The sequence below is a fragment of the Accipiter gentilis genome, chromosome 8 (assembly GCF_929443795.1).
Source record: "Accipiter gentilis chromosome 8, bAccGen1.1, whole genome shotgun sequence".
NCBI lineage: Eukaryota > Metazoa > Chordata > Aves > Accipitriformes > Accipitridae > Astur > Astur gentilis.
In genome coordinates, this window is record NC_064887.1 from 35,785,930 (window position 1) to 35,807,114 (window position 21,185).

The 21,185-nt window shown below is 45.3% G+C and overlaps 1 protein-coding gene across 3 annotated transcripts; it reads right to left on the bottom strand.

The window, feature by feature from the left end:
- Positions 1 to 10,658: 10,658 nt before the first annotated feature.
- SELE (selectin E) lies at positions 10,659 to 20,824 on the bottom strand. Of its 3 annotated transcripts, none has more exons than XM_049808655.1 (14): positions 19,299 to 20,824; positions 18,938 to 19,015; positions 18,245 to 18,631; positions 16,859 to 16,966; positions 16,547 to 16,732; positions 15,716 to 15,901; positions 15,424 to 15,609; positions 14,678 to 14,863; positions 14,401 to 14,586; positions 13,933 to 14,118; positions 12,835 to 12,942; positions 12,347 to 12,368; positions 12,151 to 12,220; positions 10,659 to 11,799 (listed from the first exon to the last, which is right to left on the bottom strand). In XM_049808655.1, exons 2-13 carry the CDS (start codon positions 18,972 to 18,974, stop codon positions 12,166 to 12,168), a joined length of 1,833 nt encoding a protein of 610 aa, XP_049664612.1. In that variant the 5' UTR covers positions 18,975 to 19,015; positions 19,299 to 20,824; the 3' UTR covers positions 10,659 to 11,799; positions 12,151 to 12,165. The 3 variants fall into 3 exon arrangements, with proteins under 3 accessions (XP_049664612.1, XP_049664610.1, XP_049664611.1); XM_049808653.1 differs by having other exon boundaries at positions 12,151 to 12,223; positions 19,299 to 20,821; XM_049808654.1 differs by having other exon boundaries at positions 12,151 to 12,223; positions 18,938 to 19,039; positions 19,299 to 20,821.
- Positions 20,825 to 21,185: the final 361 nt, after the last annotated feature.

Below are 21,185 nucleotides of genomic sequence, written 5' to 3' on the forward strand. Positions count from 1 at the left end.
CACATTTACAGCAACAAAAAATGCAGGTCCCAGAGTGAAGAGTGATCTCAAGACTTCTCCTTCCAGAGACTTTCAGAAATTGCAGCCTCTGCACTGCCGTAACCCCTTCAGATCAGCAGAGAGAGCCTTGCTAAAGCCAAGGTGGGCCACACAGCCCCTTCCTCCTAAGTGCCAACCACCGAGACATCTCCCACAGGAGAAACAGCCGCAGGGACTCCAGGCAGGCAGAGCTGGCAAGGGTGCTGAATTGCTGGTTTGATTTTTCTTGCACTTTTAGGAAATTCTTAATCTGAAATTGCAACAAATTCCTCAGATTCAAGTTCTCATGGAGCTGAACCTCCCCTGCAGGGTAGTCTGGATTGGAGCCAGGAGGTGAGAAGAGAGGCATGGAAAGATAAGATACCCTGTGGCATCAGCTCTGGGCGTCTTTAGGAGCCACAGAAATTCAGTGTGCTCTGTCTGCTGTCTCTTCTCCCTACAAGCATTGCTCCTTTTACATCCTTACACTGCTGTGGGTAAGACGGATCCAAACTCCTCCTTTTTTTTTTTTTTTTTTTTTTTTTTTTTTTTTTTTTTTTTTTTTTTTTTTTTTTTTTTTTTTTTTTTTTTACCCAGGAAGGGCTGCCGAGCAGTCAGGTCACTAGTCAGGGACTCAGATCCTCTCGAACCTGCCACTGACCTTTCAGATCCACTCAGGTTTGCCTCCCCAGTTCCCACAGCAGTGAGATTTGGGTGCCCTGGGCTGTGGTGCTTGGATCCCTCTTGCTATCCCTTTCCCTTTCTCAGACCTAAGATACTACAGCAGCTGCCAGAGCATGGAGCCACTCCAGAAATGAATCTCCAGTGTTAGGTGGCACAGCTTTAATTACGTGACAGGAGCCAGAAGAAAGGCTATGAAACACTGCTCTTTCAAAATCTTAAACCTCCACTTGGAGCACTTTGTGTGGCTACGAGCACAAGTAGCAGGACATGAACTCTGCAGGCACACAAAGGAGCTGATTCAATGTCCTGTTGATACAGCCTAGCAAAATAAGCTAACGATGGACAGGATTGCAGGTTTTCATATGTGAGGGAAGGATTTACAGTGATACCAAAGGAATTATTTCAGCCCCACAGTGACAATACCCACCCACTTCCTTATTATATTTTCTTGATCTTGCCCTAAATACATGTGGCTGGAGGAAATGATGCATAAATTACTAACAAGTTAATTTCTTGCTCCAACACAGACTCACAACAGCCCTTTGATGGGGAACCAGGAAAGACAATGTGTGAAAGGATAAAGGCAATGAGACAAGCTTGGATGTAATAATCCCATGTGAATGATTATTGCTGCAACTAATGTAATCTAATAATGAAGAATTTACGCCAGATGTCCCCCAGAATATGCCAGGCAGACTCGGGATTCAGCAGTGGATCCATTTCTAAGGAAACCTTGTTAGGAGGAAAAAAAATGCTGTTGTCTGTTCATCAAATGAGAGGCTGTAGACCTTTATACTCGGAGTCGCAACAAAAGCATGGCTTGCAAAGCTTCCTGGGAGTGTGTTCATTAGGCCTGATTGCCAGTTTGTTTTCAGGTGCAGTTTAAGATGCTGGGTTTGGCCTATAAAGCTCCTAACAGTCTAGGAGCAGCCCATTTCAGAAGCTGCTCCTTGCCCCAAGCCAGGGCTACCACCAGGATTCCCTGTATCTCCCTAGGGCAGAGAGAGAGCTGTGAGGAGGGCAATCTCCAGGACAGGTGAAGGAAGAGTGGAGAACACCTCCTTTTTTTATTTTCAACTTGCATCCCTTCAGGTCTCACAAGGATATCCTAGACCAGAGCTCCATCCCCATCCTGGGGCATGATGCACCCCATATACCCCCTTTCCTTCTCACAAGCTGTAGCATATGGGGACACCATGTAGCAAGGAAAAGGAAAACAGAGAGCTCTGCACCAGAGGTGTATCACGGCACACCCAGGCTGCTGCAAGATGAAATCACCTTCACCTTGGTTCATGCGCTTTAGAAGCCCATTCTGCAGCAGGCAGGTTGAGCACAGGCCTGGAGGAGCGCTTCTGGCCATCCAGGTCTTCATGAAGACCTGAACTAGACCAAATTTGTTGCCCAAAGAGCAGACCAGAGTTGGGATGATTTGTTATTTCAGATCCAGCATTGAGCGAATGCTCTTCTAGCCCAGGTATGAGGACAGCACTACCAATGGGCACTGATTTCCAGGGCATGTTAGGCAATCGGCCAAACCGGAGACCTGACATCCAACAGTTCCTCTTCATTCAAAAACCCACAAGCTAAGTTTACAAAACAGGCACAAACCACACTTTTGCCCTCCCTCCTTTCCTCTGCTGCTAATTCATCACCTCTTTGAAGGTATTTCATACAGGGGACTCCAAACACCTATTCTGGTCGTGCTTTGGGGTTTGAACTGCTGTTCTTAATGCCTCCTTACTAACCACTGTTATTTAAGTAGCTCTGATGGTAAGAAGGGGGAAGGGAAGCTTTAGCAAGACCCAGATCCACTAAAACACAAACCACTACAGTCAACTGGAAAGATTTGTTTAAGCCCCATTAACTTAATTGGGACTTAACATCTTGTTCATTCGTTGTTTTTGCAGAAGACCCAGCGATCTCGACAGTGAACCTGTGTGACTCCAGTACTGAGTCATGGGCATGGAACATGGTTTGATTGTGTCAAAATCACAGCCGCGGTGCTTCTCCCATGATCCTCCTTTGTCAGCTAGTTTGATAGCGTAGGCTGCTTGTCTATGTTGAAATCTGTTTCACGGGGGCTCTTTGATCTGTGCCTGTGTGCTGCTGTTTTGTTCTACCAGGCACACAGCTGCTGCAAAGGACTTTGCAAACAATAATACATAGCTGCACTTAGGACTTGCAAACCCTGATTTTAGTCAGTTTGTATGTCAGATGTCACCATGCCTAGAAACAACTTACAAACAGGACCAAAGATCAGGCCTAATTTTAGTAAGCCTTTGGGCTTTGCATCCCCTGACTGTGCTTGCTTTGATGAAACATGATCATAGGATGAAAGAAAGCAAAAACCCAGCTGGCACCTGCTGGGAGGGCAGGGAGAGAGAATCTGGCAGACAGGAGGTTCCTACAGAGATTGCCAACACTACTACATGTCTGTTTTGCTTTTTGGGCAGCATGGTGAATCCAAAGGTAATAAACATTTGGCTTGGCTGGCCAGACAAGATGTGCCCACATCAGATACTGCACTCTCCCTCCTCACTCGCTAGCATCTCTGCAGCTCTCAAGGCAGCTCCTTCTGCTGTGCTTCAAGTCTCCATCCCCTGAGCTTCAGAGAGGATCCAGGCTCTGCTGGAGTGAAACACATATGTGGGAATAGCTGCTCCCTTACAAAGAGCAGGCTGGCCGGCTGGGCTGCTCTATACCAGACATCTGGACAACTGATTTCAAATTTCAGTTTGCAGCACAACACAAGGATTGTTGTTAGAGGACATCTTTGAACCTCATGAAACTTTGAGGTATCTGTAGTATTTTTAGGACAAGTTTTATTTACAATTCAGTGCCGTGAAAAGACAAATATTTAACTAAACAGGGAGTGACTTTGTTCTCCAAATACTTTCAGTGCGGAAGAGTGACTCTGCAGTGAAAAAAAACTTGCTGTTGTCTTGAGCATCGAGAGGTTAGTAAAGATTCTCGACTACCCTTTCTCTTGGTTTGAAGTCCTGAATGAAGGACTGCAGCCCAGCTGTGCTCTGTCACCAAAGAGCATTTAGCGTGTTCTCTTTTCGCCAGTCAGGATGCAATTTCTTTCTATAAATATCTAGTGGTTTTACTGTGCCATTGAACATGCAGGTGAGCTGGCTCAATACATTTATCAGCCGACCACCTGCAGCCTCGATGACTCATTGCCCCTGCAGCAAGTAACATCTCTGATGGAGGACAGGCAGACAAGTCAAACCGCTGGGCTGTAACAACCCTCCCTAGCTTACAAAACCCATTCCTCACCCCCACTCTCTCTCCAGAGAAGCCTACAGCACCTCTTTAGAGGGGTGGGCTGTACATCTAGGTACGAGGACCTGCACCCTGGGCCCACCAGCTGGATTTTAGGGAGGTGGTCTGGCCTGCTGGGCCCCTTCTGGGAAGGAAGGTGCTGCTGATAGCATAATTAGCATGGCTGCACTCTATCGCAGGGACCGGTGCTTGCCTGCACTGGAAACAACACGCTAGGCAAACATACAGACCTTTGTGGAAGCTACAGCAATTAGGTTAATTAAGAGCTGGGGTGGTCCCATATGTTTTCTGATCTGTTGTTTTTTAGGTCTCCTATTGCACCTGCTCCCACAGCATCCAAACACCCTGAAGGCTTAGATTTTCCCAGTCCAGACATGGGGACAGAAGGACGGCTGTCCCAGATCAGAGCAAAGGCCTGTTTGGCCTCATATCCAGCAGCAGAGAGAGAGGGCAGGAGGATAAGAATGTTGTCATTCCCCTGGTACAGGTCCTCTGCTCTCCCTAGGGAAGTCCCAAAGCTCTTCTCTAAGGAGTTCAGTATCGTTGTGACACCATCCCTGGAGGTATTAAAAGACGTGTAGATGTGGCGCTTCGGGACGTGGTTTAGTAGGACTTGGCAATGTTAAGTTTACGGTTGGACTAAATGATCTTAAAGGTCTTTTCCAACGTAAATGATTCTATGATTCTGTTTTAGACAGAAGGTAGAGGCATGAATTTCCCAGACTTAGCTGTCAGCAGTGCTGGGGAATTAAATCAAGCGCTCATTTTTCCAGGCCACAAGCTCAGTGCTAGAAGAGCAAATAGCCCCAGCTTGGGATTTCCGAAGCAGCCAAAGAGATTCAGACACCAAATCAACCCCACTGTCCGGGACTTGTGCACCCAAATCCCCGGGGTTGCTTGGAGCATCCCTGCAGACATGGAGTGCCACTGCACCGGGAGCCACCCAGGCTCCTCTCAGAGAGCCTCTGCTTTTTGCACGAGGTGCACAGCACCAACTTCCACCTGCAGTATCACTCACAGCCTGGGACAGGGGTTTGGACTAGGCAACTTCTCAGGGCTCCTCAAATGCCATTTCCTAAGATCCTCTGACAAGTTCTTTCCTCAGGTGAAAGCTCAAGGAGAAACCTGCTCTTCAGGGTTAGCTTTGCTCATTGCAAAGGCCAGGGGAGCCCATGTTCCCCAAACTCCTTCAAGACAGATGGTTCATCCTTGCACAGGGCATTTCTCTGAGGCAGAATCACTTTCTGGAGCTACACTTCAGTGCTGACATGAAAGCAGAGAGTATCCGTCTGCTGTTCGCAACCACTGCCATTTCCACCGCTCATGCAGGAACATGAATAAAGCGCTTTTAAAGTCCACAGAGTCTCCATCACCAATTTCTGTCACCAAAAGGCTGACCTGCAAGACTTGCTCCCGCTTAGTAGACAGGGAAGGATGTTGCAAAGGGTCATTCACCATTTAACGGGCTGAGAACCAAAATCTGCCGTGTGTGTGTGCAGGGAAACAGGAAGCAAAAGTGACAAAAGCATTGACTGACCCATTGTGTGTGTGCACGTGGGCGCGCGCGTGTGTGCGCGTGTTATTAGCTTCGTCTGGCAGCATTTGAAACACTTTTGCCAGCACCTAAAGGAACCGCTTCTGAATTTAATGCGGCCAAACTGAATGAATTGCAGCCTGGAGACAAGGGTGATCTGTATCTGACTTCTTTTCAGTGCTTACATGACTTGAGTAAGTCTTGATTGTAAGTAATTAGTTACTTTACAAGAAGATTTTCCTGTCCAGTATGTTTTCAAAATCCAGATTTTAAACTCAATCTTAGGAAAGGCATGAATTTTCTAATGTCCTGAGTGCTCTCCTCCCAGCACGTCAGCTAGGATTTTATACCAGAAGTGAAACCCTCTACTCAGGCAGGGCAAATTAAACAGGGCACTGAATATTCCTAAAGAGCGAGCTAGTAGAGGGAAAAGAAAATGAACCAGATTGATCTGTACTGACCTCAGCAGTTATATCCAGCTGCCCCATTTCAAAAGAGCAGCGAGACAAATGCATTCAGGTGAAGAGCTGGCCTTTCTTTAGTGCAGATAAACCACCTCCCTGAGCAAACGCTGCATGTCTGAGTAGTGCGTGCAAAAATCACTGTGGCTTTACCAATTGCCCACGCAATGCAAACTGCCACTCTTCCCTCCGAGGGCACATGGCGAGGGTCTCTCACCTCTACCCCAAGCCCTGTACCCACCAAAAAAACCAGGAAGAAGAGCGCAAGTGGCAGGCGAGAAGGGCCGTGCAAAACAGAGATGGAGCTGTTCTTCCCTCCAGGAAAGGAGGAAGAGCAGTGGAGAACGTGGGCTGTCTCCCTGCTCCTGCCTGCATGACTCCATGATGACTACTTCATCGCTGTCAAGTGCTTCAGCCAAATCCTCTGCCTTTAGCTGCAAGAGGTTACTGACACTGGTGAGTTTTTCTCCACAAGTGCCTTTGACAGTGGAAGAACCTCCGATACATCTGGTTGTTTGCAGGGGTTGTGTTGGTCAAAAGTGATTTGCTGTGAAGCAACAAAGATCTCTGTTCTGACAATGACCCAGCAGTTCCTAACTCATCTGCAGAGCTTTCCTCTGCTGCCTTTGAAGGCCGTGCAGATCAGACTCCAGCCTGGGAACAGCCCCGTGACACAGACACCATATCCTGCTCTCCACCCAGGGACCAACCTGGGGTTCCTGGTACCAGCTGAGGCAAGGGAGGAGGAGGAAATAGTGAGGACTGGAGAAGGTCTTTTCTATCTTAGGATGGGGCTTTCTAGGACAACTCCCACTGTCTTTCTGCTCAAACTGTATCACTTCCCCATGGGGTATCTTGGTTGTTCGTGTGAAGCCAGCATTTCACCATGTCTGATTTTTATGTTATCTGGATTGTTTGCACTGACACAAGATAAGGTGAAACAGGAACGCCGCTGTTTCTTGCAGCGTGGGCTGCACTATATTTTCCTCTTGGTTTAGGCCAGGCTAGGCTTGATTTCCCAAGATCCCAAAGTGAATACATCCTGCCTGACTGCAGCCCCTCCTTTCCCAGAAATCATCCTGTGGAATAAGCCCTGAACAAAGTGTTTCCTGTCTCCCCTTTAACCCTTTTCCTTCCACCCAAGCTCTCTGACCCAAGGCTTGCTCCAGAAGGTATGGATTCAATGTGATTCACTCTTCCTGCCCACTCAGAGGCTGTCAAAAGCCCAAAATGACAGCACTGGAGTGCCAGAAGCAAGCAAGTCACCTGCAATTTCACACCTGCCATCACTGCTTTCATGGCAGCTGGCGAGGCGAGAAGTTGATGAAGGTCCCACTTGGCCCAGGCTGAAAGTCAAAGCAACTGTTGGGCTTTTCAGGGAATGTCCTTCCCTGAAGTAGGAATGCAGGTAGAAAACCTGCTGGCAGCTGCCCGGGGGCATCTGCTGCCTTGCTGAGGAGGCATTTGTGCTTTTTGCACACTGTCCTGTTCTTCGCAGCAGCTTTCCTGAGCTGGAAAAAGCATTGGCCATCATCAGCTGTGGAAACACTTTCTGGGCTGCGGATTTCTTTCTCACCACTGGAGCCACAGCTGAACTATGTTGGCCAAGTCAGCCTCCCTTCTAGGTGAGATTTAATAGTGCCAGGTGAGTAGCAATAACCATCCAGCAGGTTTTGACTCCGCTGGTCAAATCTAACCTGCAATTTTTCTTGTTTCTCCCTAAACATGTGCATGAGAGAGGCTGTAAACCAGGCTAGGGAGCTCCATAGTACAACTGTGCAAATGCTATGACAGGCTGGGCTCTGATGCCTGCTTTCCTGCCCTCCACCAAGCTTCCACTGCCCACTACCAACAGGAGGATGGCCTGCCTGTCCATGGGCAAGCCCATGCTGTATTTCTCATTTGATGTGAGTTATGGCTCCTAGGGAGCAGCGATGTTGTGGACCTTTATGTCCCTGACCAAGAACTCACCATAGCAACTCGCTCCTTTAGGTCTATGGGCTGAAGATCCCTCACCAAATACCCACCACCAGCCACATACTAGCAGCATGCTCAAGCCAAGAGGAGGGAGCCAGCCCCCTGCAAGAACCGGAGGAATCCAAACAGGACTAAGACTCAGGAGAGAAACCAGACTCACAGAGGTTTAAGTATTTTGCATTGCACAGACATTGTATGTTGCAGTCTGGCCTCCTGGCCCTAATATCCTCTGACAGCTCCCAGAGCAGGAGCTGAGCAGGTTAGTGATTTGATCACAACACCAACTCCTGTGGGAGCTGCTGCTTTAAAGTCCCTGCTGCCAGTCCTCAGCAAAGCACGCAAGGACCTGCAAAGATGTGCAGTCTCCAGACCCTGTAGCAATGACTTATCTTCGTGAATGAAGAACTGCTGGCCAAATGCTGGGTCCAGTTCAACCCCTGAAAACTGGAGCTATGGAAGGCAACTTCAGCCAGGGCCTGGTAAATGACTTCCTGTTTGATGGCTAATTGCTTATGAAAACAGAAGGCACAAACCCCATCTGGGCAGGTCTTACACTGTCCGTATCATCAAGGGCCACCGAAACACCCACCCCAAATCAAACACTACCTGTCTGTTTGAGACTTTAAGTGAAATTTTGTTTCTAAGTCCCCTTCTGTCAGACTACAGATGTAAAAAGCTAAAGCCACCCAGGTAGCTCGGTTCATCAGGAATGTGTTAAGTTATGCCACAAAAACCATCCCCTTGCCAAGCAGCAAACACGCAGAGCTGTGAAAGGACATGCGTGCCTCCCAGTTAATGTCACCTTCACAGCTTCCATAGGTCACGGCACAAGCAGGTATCTGCTCCGAAATAAGATGCCAAGCAAAACACGGACCCCATTCTGAACAATGCCACAGGCCCAGGGACAGCTGAGGAATTTAAGGGAAATGGAACAACAGAAAATAAGGAAAGCCCCTCCAGAAAAGACCCTGCGGCCCTTCGGTGGTCACACAGCACTGCACCATATAGAGGAGCGATATAAGGGAGTTGCTAAATGACTGCCTGCCAGCCAGCATTCCCATGGCCATTCTTGCCAGCATGCAGAAGAGCTGTGTTCACAGACACCGGTACAGAGACACATCTACTGCAAATAAACCAACCTCCTGAAGATCCTAAGGACCTGGACACACCATGTCATCCTAACTGGTAATTCATATCCTGAAGCAGGAAAAAAGTGCCAGGAGAGGACCAAGTATCAAGCAACCTGGACGGGCACAGGCTAGGGTTTTGCCTGCGCCCTGGACTAACATTAATTATGAGGGTAGACATAACCTGTAAGTCACTGCAAGGAAGGAGATCCCCTTCAGGGAGTCTTTGTCTGGCCTAGGGGATATATGGAGAGATAGAGGACTGATCCCACCCAAATGTGGTCTCGCTCCTGCTGCCTCTAGAAGTCACAAGGGATGAAGCCTTGGGAGAAAGAGAAGGGGTAATTTTATAGTCTCTTTTCTGGCAATAAAGCCCCTGTAAGATCCCAGGGAAAGCTGCTAGAAGCACCATCTCTGGTCAGGAAAGGAGAAGCTGGGCTGCCCTGACTGCAGCAGGGTAGGAACCATGCTGGCCTGAGCAAGTCTCTCCAGAGGATGCTATGGGGCCATGCATATAGAGGACAACAACAAGGACAGGCTGGGGGACCCATGTGGTGGTTTAGCTCTCAAAACAGCTCCTGCAGGGATTCAGAGCAGGGCGTTTCAGGCTAATCTCTACGTCCCCTCAGGGAACCTAAAGGATTACTGCTCTACATCTGCTCACATGGTTGGGCCCCACCTTGTCAAGGCGGGGGAAGCGCTGACAGCCGCTCTCAGTTCTTTAATCGGTTTGGGATAAACAGCAATGGGCCCTGTCCACTGTGGCACAGCACCTCTTAATTGACTCCCTTGCTCACAGGCCTGATGGCTTCTCGAGCTTTGCCTAGGGCAGGAATGCATCTCATGGTTTATAATCAAGGCCTGGCTCCTGGCAGCAGCTACAGAGAGCCACAGCTTCCTTGGCTATGTCAGGGGTTGGGGAAGGGTGGCCACAGGAGTGTCTGGCCATCACTGGAATCTAGCCAGTACTAGCCCATGGGAGACTCTTTGGTTCCAGCCCAAGCCAGGGTGGGAGCAAAGGTCCATAGACAGCAGCCATCACTAGTCTCCAGAGCTGTGCTTTCACCTATTAGTCCATGGTCTCCCGCGCTCAGCTAACTTCCCAGCAGAAACGGCTGCAAAAGACCTGTATAGGCTGAGGGGTTCGTGGTGTTAACTATGCACCAAGATCACCTACTTGCTTCTCTTTCTGCCCTCCTCGCCCTCCTGAGCATACCTCTCGCAAAGCTCACTGCTGGTCCAGGCACCTGCATTACAAGGACACGTCGCTGAGCCTTCCTACTTCCTTTCAGAACTGGGAATGCTGGTTTGGGGTCCAGCTTTGGCTGTGCTAGTTCCCAGGCAGTCAGTGCCATCTGCTGGCTTCTCTTTCCTTGACTGCTATGAAAATGGACAGCTAAATAAGGGACAGCCTTGCTATTTAGCCAGTCTTCCCCCAGCCCCTCCAGTTCTCCTGATGAAGCTGTATCTAAGGGCTGACCTAAATCATTTAGATGATGTACATTTCCAAAAAGGGAGCATTACATTAAAACATTCTATTAAATACTGTTACAAATAGGACAATACGTATCAGATTCTATGTCAGAGATTTTTAATTTATGATTATAACTTAAACATAACTTAAGAAAGACTTTCTCATTTGAAGTCCTTTAACAGCATAATAAATCATACTTGCAATACATATACACAAATCTCAGGCTTCCATTTTATTTGTAAATCATATGCAGGCATGAAATCCTTACAAACACCTCTGAATTATTTTAAAATTACCTGGGCCCAGATCAATGGCCACAGACCTACTCAGGAACAAGTATTTTACAATACATTTACAGTTAATAGCACAGAAATCTCCACAGTAAAAAATGCACAATTAAATATTTATGTATACACCTGTATTACAGTGCATAATCCCACAGGGATAACATCATTTCAGATCTACTTGCTGCATTCAGAAACCAGAGTACCTAGTATATGCACTATGATTCCCTAGTGCTATTACCAAAAAAAAAAAAAAAGAAAAAAAAAGGGGAAAGGGGGAGAAAGGGGGGAGAAAGGGGGGAGAAAGGGGGGAGAAAGGGGGGAGAAAGAAAAAAGAAAAAAAAAAAGAAAAAGAAAGAGTTTAAAGTTGCTAAGCTTTCTGAGACATGCAGCAGAAACCCTAATAATGGCCTGTATCATTACAGGCCTATTTATGGACTAGGACATCCTCTTAAAATAAACTGACTTTGACAACAAACCAGATCAATGGTTTCAAAGCTATTCAATGAATATTTTTTCATCCCAATTACTCTGTTTCTACAAGTATAACCCATACGACTCCAGAGAAGACATCTCCAGCAGTGTAGTAAGTGATGTGAAATAATGCATGTCTTCACCTCACCTAGGTACCTTTGAGTAGACCAGAGGAGAAACCAGCCTCCTCTTTAGGCAGCAGCTTACTATTTGCTCACCATCTGGACAAGAGATGGCAAGCTCCCAGTTATGATAACTACATGACTGAATGTAGACAGTATTTTGCCAGAAGGCCAGAGTTTTACTCTGTGCTTGTCTTCAATGGAAATACCAGACAGCTTGAATTCAAAATTTCTGAACAATACACAAGGTCAATCATCTTGTCAGCAAGCGGTAAAAACATCTGGACAGCTGCTGATTTGCATGCAGTTTCATTCTCCAGAAATCTCTGAGACGTAAGTAAAGAAGGCTTCAATTCCTGCAGAGAGAATGAAATTCCTCTATAAATTGGAAAGTTGGCATGGATTTGTATTTGCTCTCATTTCAGAGGAACTTTGTATGCAGCAGGTAGCAAAAATGCACAAAAGTGTTCCTAATACTATATGCAGCTGGACAGAATGCTAAGCACAATCATCCTTAAGAAGCTGAATAACCATTTCTAAAGCAATAAATCCATCAGTCTTGTTAAGAACTTTCATGCAATGCCAAGATGCCTATTAGGTACCCCAAAGCACATATTACTATTTCAGCAATTGTATAGCAATTAACAGCTCTCCTTGTGTGATTAAAAGGAAGAGAATTTGTGAGTGCAGCTATCTCATGTGCTTACCTGAAACACCCAGAGTTAGACATTCTGGCCAGCACTTTGGAAACTACCTTCAGTGGTTAGGCTTTGGCAGCTACTATAAAAAAACAGAAATGAAAAATACCTTCATGACAACTGGCTTATATCAAAAGGATTTTAGCAAAGTGATTGCAGTGTTTTTCATGGTGGTTTTTTTTTTTTTTTTTGAGATGGAACTTACCTGGAAGGAGTAAATTTCTTTGCTGCAAGAAGAATAAGAAAAGATATTAGCATTTCAAGATGAAAGCCCCATCATGCAAAATTTTTCTTCTACTAAAACCCCTCTCATTTCTGAATATCTGATAAAAAGCCATTATCTAGCAATAAATCTCACAGGCAGTTATTACTATGTTGTCATTAGCCCCATCTCAAATACCCATTCACTTTCTCTGGTAGTAATTACCAATAAATAAAATGTTGCTTTTTTCTTCTAATTCTTGTTTTCTAAATATTAATTTTTTTACTATTTTTTGTTTTAAAATGTTCATCCAAAAGCCAAACATGGCATGTATGCAGGCTTCTTGAAAATAATTTTGAAATTTCTTTAAGTATGGGAATTTTCATTTTTTCAAAAAGCGAGGTATTGGGGTTTGGAGGGGTGTTTTTGCCCTCCCCTGAAAATTTTTCAGGAAGGTAAATAAAACCAGTGGGCCCACTCCAATTGCTCACCTTTTCTTCGGAAACGTCTTGCAAGCCAAAGGAGGAATGATGCCGTGGACAACAGAGAGGCACTTGTGGCTGCTATGCCCACAGAGACATAGCTGACTTGTTCAGAAGCTGTGAGGATGAAAAAATTTCAGTGAGATCAAGAGTCATGTGTGGTCTTTGAAGCCCTCTCTACTTCTTCCTTTATCTTGTACTTTTCAAGAGGAACCAGAATTGCAGCTTGTAACCCTTAAGTTTTCTCTTGCTGAGACAGGACACATTCTGTACACAAGGTAAAAAGCTGCATACTAAAAATTATCCCACCCATTGACAAAGCAATGGCAAGGCAACAAGCTAGCTATACCAGGGTCTGTCTAACCTCCAGCCTCACATGACACTTTATGCTCATCTTTTATTTTTCATGTTTAAGTTCATATTTTAATTCTCACTGTCTTCCTCTTTGAGCAATCCTGTTGAGACCAATTAAATTATTCAAGGTTCTAAGTTCTGCTCAAGCAAATAAAGTGGAGTTGAGCTTTTAGAACCTCAAGCAAAAGCATTTCAGGCAGGGCAAGGATGTTCCCACTAAGGACAGTGACAGAGCTCTTAATGCCTTGAATGGGAAGGCAAGACAAAGACTTCTGACCTGTAAAATTACAGCCTTTGACAGAAAAGCTCTGTGAGGTCTTTTGGCCAAGGAGTTCACCCAAGAAACTATCACACCAAATTAACAAATCTATAAACTTTTCCACTGAGAAACAGACTTATGGATGCGGATTTCACCACAAGGTTCTGTTTCTCCAGAAAAGCTTTTTTTCTTTATTCATATGGAAAAAGCTCAACATGAGAAATATTTTAATTAAAACCCAAACAAAACAACCCAAGATCAGGTTGCAGCTTTTGGTTTTGGATAAGAAATCAACATTTTTCACCAAGACCTTTTAGGAATTTTCCCCTCTTCTATTTTCAAAAAAAATACGGAGCGATTTTGTTGGGCTTTTTAATTCATGGACTTCACTAGAAGTTCTAGCTCACTGTTGGTGTTACATCTTCCACCCTTCTATACCTCATTTGACTAGAAACCCAGGGCCACCTCTCTGTGGCTAGTCACAGGTAAAATACCTTCACATGTGGGCAGACCAGCACTCCAGTTTCCTGAAAGATTGCACTCAAGAACATGAGAACCATTGAGCGTCCATCCTTCTAGACAGCTGAAGTGGCAGGCTGTGTTGTACGTGAAGTTCCCAGCACCATGTGAGCAATCCATAGAGCTTTTCTCAGGAGAGCTCAGTGGTTCACACTGTACAACTGAAATACAGAAAGAAATGGTTAAGAGTCATTAAGGACTTTCCTGTCTTTGGCCCTGTTTTTTGCACTAGTACATGTACCCTGTTTTTTCAAATTCATTTGGCTTTGGGATGGGAGCAGTTCACAGAGCTGTGAGCAAGCATTTCTAAGGCAGGGCAAATCACAGCTGAAAACATGAGACAGCACAGAGTTTAGTTTGGAGCCAGGACCCTGTAGGAATACGGATTTCAGTGTGTTCTCCAGTGACAAGAAAACTGTATTTGCCAATGCAGTAAATCCTACCTTTGCATTTTGGCACTGGCTCTGACCACTGTCCCTGTGCCGTGCACTCAATGCTGGATGGGCCATCCAGAACGTAGCCCTCGCTGCAGCGGAAATCGCAACGCGAGCGATAGGTGAGATCTGCAGGACCATGGTCACAGGTCACAAAGCCTTCTTCTGGCCAGGTTACAGCCTCACATCTCACAGCTGCAACACACAGATCATAACAGAAATCAGCACAGATGCCTCAGGAATTCAACACACCAAGGGCTCAGGTGAGCAGGATAAGGAAAGGTACCTGCACAGGAAGGCTGCTGCCTGTCCCAGGCCCCAGAAGACCCACACTGCAGTGTGGCTGGTCCTGTCAGGGCAAATCCTTCCTCACAGGTGAACTCACAGGTGGCACCCCAGGTGAGCTCCACGGAGGGATGGGAGCAGTTCACAGAACCATGAGCAGGCATTTCTAAGGCAGGACAGGTCACAGCTGAAAAACATTAAGAAACAGCACAGAGCTTAGCTTGGAGTAGGTCAAGATAAACACTCTTTTTTGAGCTGACAAGAGGAGTGCCCTGCCTGGAGCTGTCCCCTACAAAGCCATAGTACTTCCCTTCAGACCTAGGAGTGTCTCAGGAAACACAGCTTTCAGCATGTTGCACAGTGCAGCCAGAACCCCTAAACATGCACCTAAAGCATGCAAGCTATCATGAGACGGGCTGCAGGTTATACTCCACAAGTGCACTGCATAAACAAACACTGGCTCCCATTTGGGATGTAGGGCTTCTGTCAGAACACTCCACTTCAAAAGCCTGTTATCATCTGTGTTGGGGACACAGTTCCTGAGTATTGCTTGTCACCCTGCACTGCTGTTTCCTCTTTAATACAACAGGCTAAATGATCTCTGTCTTGAGATCTGCTTATGCAAAGTGCTATAAACATGCTGGGGATGACTGTTACTCCTTGACTACAGTTGAATGAGAAAGTCTCTTGAGAGTATTCGAGCTACTCTAAGCTTTAATTGATTATTTCCAATGCAGTAAATCTTACCTTTGCATTTTGGCACTGGCTCTGACCACTGTCCCTGTGCCGTGCACTCAATGCTGGATGGGCCATCCAGAACGTAGCCCTCGCTGCAGCGGAAATCGCAACGCGAGCGATAGGTGAGATCTGCAGGACCATGGTCACAGGTCACAAAGCCTTCTTCTGGCCAGGTTACAGCCTCACACCTCACAGCTGCAACACACAGATCATAACAGAAATCAGCACAGATGCCTCAGGAATTCAACACACCAATGCTGACAGCCCCAAGTGCTCAGGTGAGCAGGATAAGGAAAGGTACCTGCACAGGATGGCTGCTGCCTGTCCCAGGCCCCAGAAGACCCACACTGCAGTGTGGCTGGTCCTGTCAGGGCAAATCCTTCCTCACAGGTGAACTCACAGGTGGCACCCCAGGTGAGCTCCACGGAGGGATGGGAGCAGTTCACAGAACCATGAGCAGGCATTTCTAAGGCAGGACAGGTCACAGCTGAAAAGCATTAAGAAACACACAGAGCTTAGCTTGCAATAAACCATAAAAAGTTTTTTTCTTTCCTGAAACTTAGCAACATATTGGCTAAATGGAAGCAGCTTTAAAAAGGAGATCTACTATGCTGCCATTTCAGAAAGCAGATAGGAGTGGAAAGTCTCAAAATGGAAGACTGACTCTTAAGGCAAGGCTGCAAATTCATCTGCAGCTCATGACAGCAACTAGTTACAATCCAAAATTTTCCCATTTTGACTGCTGCTTGGTGATGTTTGATGCTTTTATTTGCTTCAAACAGTAGCTTATTCTAAGCTGAACACCTCAAAAATAATTCCTGCAGTCAGGACTAACTGGCCTGTTGTGAGCAGTCTCAAAGCTAGGTCATCTCCATCCCTTGTTCCCCACTAAGCGGTGGAAAAGTCTTTCCCTACAAGGAAATCTAGACCAGGGCCAGAACGTTCATCCTGCCTATTTCATCTCTTCAGGAGCAAAAAGACCTGTGTGCTGCAATAAAATAGCACCTTTACCACATAACTAATTACAAAGGAATGGGACAGAACTTCAATTTGTACCTACTAACAGAGCAGCACTCAATTTTAGAGCTATGTATAATGTAGAAAGCTCACCTATCATGCTTGAGAAGCTCACCTTTGCATGCTGCAAGGGGGGCAGACCAGTCCCCAGAAGAGGTACAGTATACAGATTCCAATGCAGTCAGTTCATAGCCTTCCTCACACTGAACTGTGCAGGATGAGTTGTAGCTGAAGTTCTCCAATGGATGGTTGCACTGGAGGCTCCCATGATCAGGTTTCTTTAGTGGATCACAACTCTTAACTTCAAAGAAACACAAGAACATACACAGTCAGTCTCATTGGCTGAGCAGGTGAATCAACAAGCCAAACTGAACACTAGCTAGCATGAATATTGCCCTGGTTGAAAAGCAGGATGGAGTAATCTTACCAAACTCGCATTCAGGCCCATAGAATCCAGGGTTACAATGGCAAGTGTGATTGTTAATAGTCTCTATGCATTCTCCACGGCCACTGCAGAGAGATGGGTTGCAAGAAGCTGGGGGGGGGGGAAGAAAAAAATACAGCAAATTATAAAAGAATCATCAATTGCCACTAATGAAACCTGGCTACCACTTTGTTTATCTTTGTGGCACTCATCAAGCACTTTATATAGCAAAACAAACTGGAAATTCCATGACCACTTGTTCTCAGGTAGATAGTAGCAATATTTAAAATGCAAAAGGAACAATATACCGTGGGTGTGCTGGTTTTGGCTGGGATAGAGTTAATGGTCTTCACAGTATGGGGCTATGTTTTGGATTTGAGCTGAAAACAGTGTTGATAACAGAAGGATGTTTTAGTTACTGCTGAGCAGTGCTTACACAGAGTCAAGGCCTTTTCTGCTTCTCACCCCACCCCACCAGCAAGTAGGCTGGGGGTGCACAAGAAGCTGGAAGGGGAAACAGCTGGGACAGCTGACCCCAACTGACCAAAGGGATATTCCAGACTATATGATGTCATACTCAGTATATAAAGCTGGGGGAAGAAGGAACGGGGGATGCTTGAAGTTATGGTGCTTGTCTTCCCAAATAACCGTTACACGTGATGGAGCCCTGCTTTCCTGGAGATGGCTGAACACCTGCCTGCTCATGAGAAGTAGTGATGAATTCCTTGTTTTGCTTTGCTTGCATGTGCGGCTTTTCTTCAGCTATTAAACTGTCTTTCAGCCCACAAGTTTTCTCACTTTTACCCTTCTGATTCTCTCCCCCATCTCATAGTGAGGGAGGTGAGTGAGCAGCTGCAACTAAGCAACTGAGGTGCTTAGTTGCCAGCTGGGGTTAAACCACAACAGTGGGGTAGGTAGAAATCCTCAACAGGTACATTCTTCATTAACTCACCACAGCTCTAATTTGGCTGATATTTCACTTGCATTTGTGTTTTGACCTAGCCTTAGCCACCTCTTACACAAAGTGTCTATCTAATCCAGTGGTCTATAGTCAGCAGGCAGACGCCTCCAAAAGGGCAATTCTTATCTAGCTGAGACACCCACTTGAGAGTGGAATGAAAGTCACCACCTGGAAGAGCCTGCTTCCCTCCACTGATTATAGAGAAGGCCTGGTGATTGCGCATTTTAGCTCCCAGATGTATAATATTCTGGGAGCTAAAAGGTAACTGAGATCGATCCAGCTCTTGGAACAAGAAAAACCTTAGCCCTGTAAGTAAGGATAAGCGTACAAGTGCTTACAGGGTCAGGTAGTTAATATGTAAGACTACGTTAACCAACTCATCCCACCCACCATCTCATCTCCACAGGGTCACTTTATCACATTCATACCTGTGTAGCACAAGGCGACCTTCTTTTTTTCACACTGTTCATCATTCCATTTGCCGTCATCCTTCCCTCTTTTGATGTAGATTTCAACACAGTCCTCATTGTTCCCTTTGCCATTTGGCTCACCTGAAGCCCAGTTTTCTGCCTCTTCTGTTAGTTCTTTGTTAGTTCCAATCCAGGTCCATACCTCATTAATTTTTCTGATTCCAATCCAGTAGTAACCCGGATTGAAGGGTAAGAAGTTATTGAGATAGTTGATTTCGTCCTTATTCTGAATGGCAACCATATTAGTATACCTCTTTTTGCACCACAGCTCTGCTTCCCTGTAGGTCATATTTGTGTCTGAATAATGGTATGTCCAACAATTCACGCCCTGCAGTATTGTAAGTCCTAGAATGAAAAGATGTCAAAAAGTTGGTGTCTGACTTTTTCCCTCCTCTCTCTAGGAGTGGATATATAAAGCTCTATAAATATTGCAAACTTGCCAATATTTGAAACTGCTTTAAAAGTAGTGGCAATTATTTTATAAACAATCAACTGGCAAGCTTCAAAACAGGCATGTCAGCATCAAGTGCAGGGACTTCAGCCTGTGAAACTACATCTGATCACACAAGGCTTTGCAGACTTCATAGCAAACTACAGGAGCCAATTATGTATTTGACAGGCAAGCAGGGAAACAGAGAAATACACACTTACCATAAGCAAGAAGAGATAGGAACCACAAGCAAATCATGTTTGAGAGTTTTCTCTTCTCTTTATCTTTTAAGTGGATGGCTATGAGAGATCAAAGGAACACATCTGTAAAGAACAAATACTGACTTTTTACAATTCAATAAAAAATATTGTCTATGCAATCTTTTCTACATACTTTTAAACAATTATTCTGAAGATTTAAGATTCCCATTTTTAAGAAATTATTCATTTTCTAACAGTTTTTAATATCAAGATAGCATTTAAATGTAAACAGCTTTTAAAGAACACTGACACAGAATTCTATCTGTCCAGTTTTCCTTTAGCTGAGCAATTAAACAGAATAACACTCTCCATTTATACTCACAGGTTGTAGTTGTGGTGGCTGGGTGGCAAAAGTCCTCCGCGATATTTCTCAGCGACTGATTACTGTTGCTAAGTTGCTGAATACGGACTTGAAGATTAAGCTCAGCTCCAAGTGTCTGGACTGTGTAATCCCCTGCCTTTACTACGGCCTTTTATTCTCTCAGCTGGCCTGTCCTCCACGAGACGGGAAATTTCTTGTGGAAAAAAATTTCTTGGAAAATCCCGGGATCTGACCCTCCCACACATTAAGCCTGACACTTCTCCTTGCCAGATAAACCCTCCCACAAAGACACACTGTGCTGACAAACTGCCAAGTGCTACATTACATAGTTTTACTGACAGAAACACACAATTCCAGGATATGAGGAAGGAGCAAGATGGTTAGCTTGAGTTAGTTGCATGAATAAGCAGATTCCAACTTTTTACCTAGCATAATGTTTTGCAGCAAGGAGGTGCTGGTTCTTTTGGGATCTCAGTAAGAAAGGCACCGACACTCAAAGCTGGATAACTAAATTTTAGTAAGAGATGGAAACTGCAGCATTGGGCAAGCCCTTCCTTGTGGATCACAGCATGCTGTGCAGAGTTCTCATTTGTGGTAAGGTTTGCCAGCCCAGAATTGCTAGTATTCTTCTAGAGTCTTGCTCACAATACAGATTCATCAGTCATTTGTAGCAGTCAAGCTTGGAATGCAGACTTAACTTTGAAGAGTCCCTTGGACCGTGTGCTCCAATATCCCTACCTCAATAGAGTTACAATTCTTGAACAGGTGCATATAATATTTCAGGTGGACAAGACAATACACTAGTCTCATACTGAATTCATGCACATTTATTGTATATACACTAATTAATTATACTACTGCATAGAGCAGTCACATGGTGTCCATGGTACAGAGACACGTGCCTGAGTAATCATGGATACTTTGCTATAGTGGGTTAGTAAGCAGTCATAGGCTATTCAAAATGCAGCTGCATACGTGAGAAGGCAGGAGACATGAGGATCACTGATTCCTTGCACAGTAGTCTTCTGGCTGCACCACTCCACTCTTCTCATGCATACCTTCACATGTATGCCACTTCAGTGATAAGGTAAGTGACTTGCCACACGACGTATAGAAGTAGTTCTGGATATTCTCGCTTAAGTATCCTTCTCATCTCTGTTACAGGAGGTCTCACAAGTACTGTTGAGGGCTGCAGGTAAGGAACGGACAACACGAGTAATAGACACATTAGCTCAGTTCTCAACCCTGTGCAAAGACATGACACTAGAACCTTGTCACAGAGTCCACATTCCCCAGCAGTCCCAACCCTGGTCGATACAAAGTGGTATTCCCTTGCCCTGATGAGCTACGTCACCCCATCCCTTGTTCCGTGTCCACTCAAGCAGTTATTATGGAGGCTCCACCAGACAGTCCAGTTGCCAAACTGGTATTCCAGGCATAAAGATTCACCATTATGGGTGAGGTTTAACAAGACTAGCCATGCAAAGGACTCAACAAGGGTTGTCAGTGACAGGAGGACACAGGGTAGCACCCACTTCATATCTGTAAAGCATAGTTAAAGTTTATAGAGCGCATGTTGGAGCTCTTATTTTAGAGCCTCAGCCTGTTCTTACAGAATAAAAACCAGCAGCTCCTGGATTCCAAGCTAAGGTCTCAGCTGGCATCAATTCCCAATTTTTTAACAAAAAAATATTTTTCAAGTAGCCATACTTTAATACATCTTTGCCCATCAAAGGAATCCATCACAGAAAAAAGGCTAGAATAATGAGTATATTCTAAATCAGCCTCAATTACTATCAAAATATGAGTTTACTAGAAATGGCAACAAAGTCCTAGAAAGCATGTCAAAGTCAGTTATTGAATAGAGTGAGGATGAAAAACAACATA

What these genes read in the sequence shown, in the direction of transcription:
- SELE (XM_049808653.1), bottom strand. Translation starts at nt 18,974, where the DNA reads ATGATTTGCTTGTGGTTCCTATCTCTTCTTGCTTATG. An exon ending in CCTATCTCTTCTTGCTTATG is followed by an intron (nt 18,632 to 18,937) that starts GTAAGTGTGTAT and finishes TTTTCATTCTAG; the next exon opens with GACTTACAATACTGCAGGGC. An exon ending in CCCCCTTGCAGCATGCAAAG is followed by an intron (nt 15,902 to 16,546) that starts GTGAGCTTCTCA and finishes AATGCTTTTCAG; the next exon opens with CTGTGACCTGTCCTGCCTTA.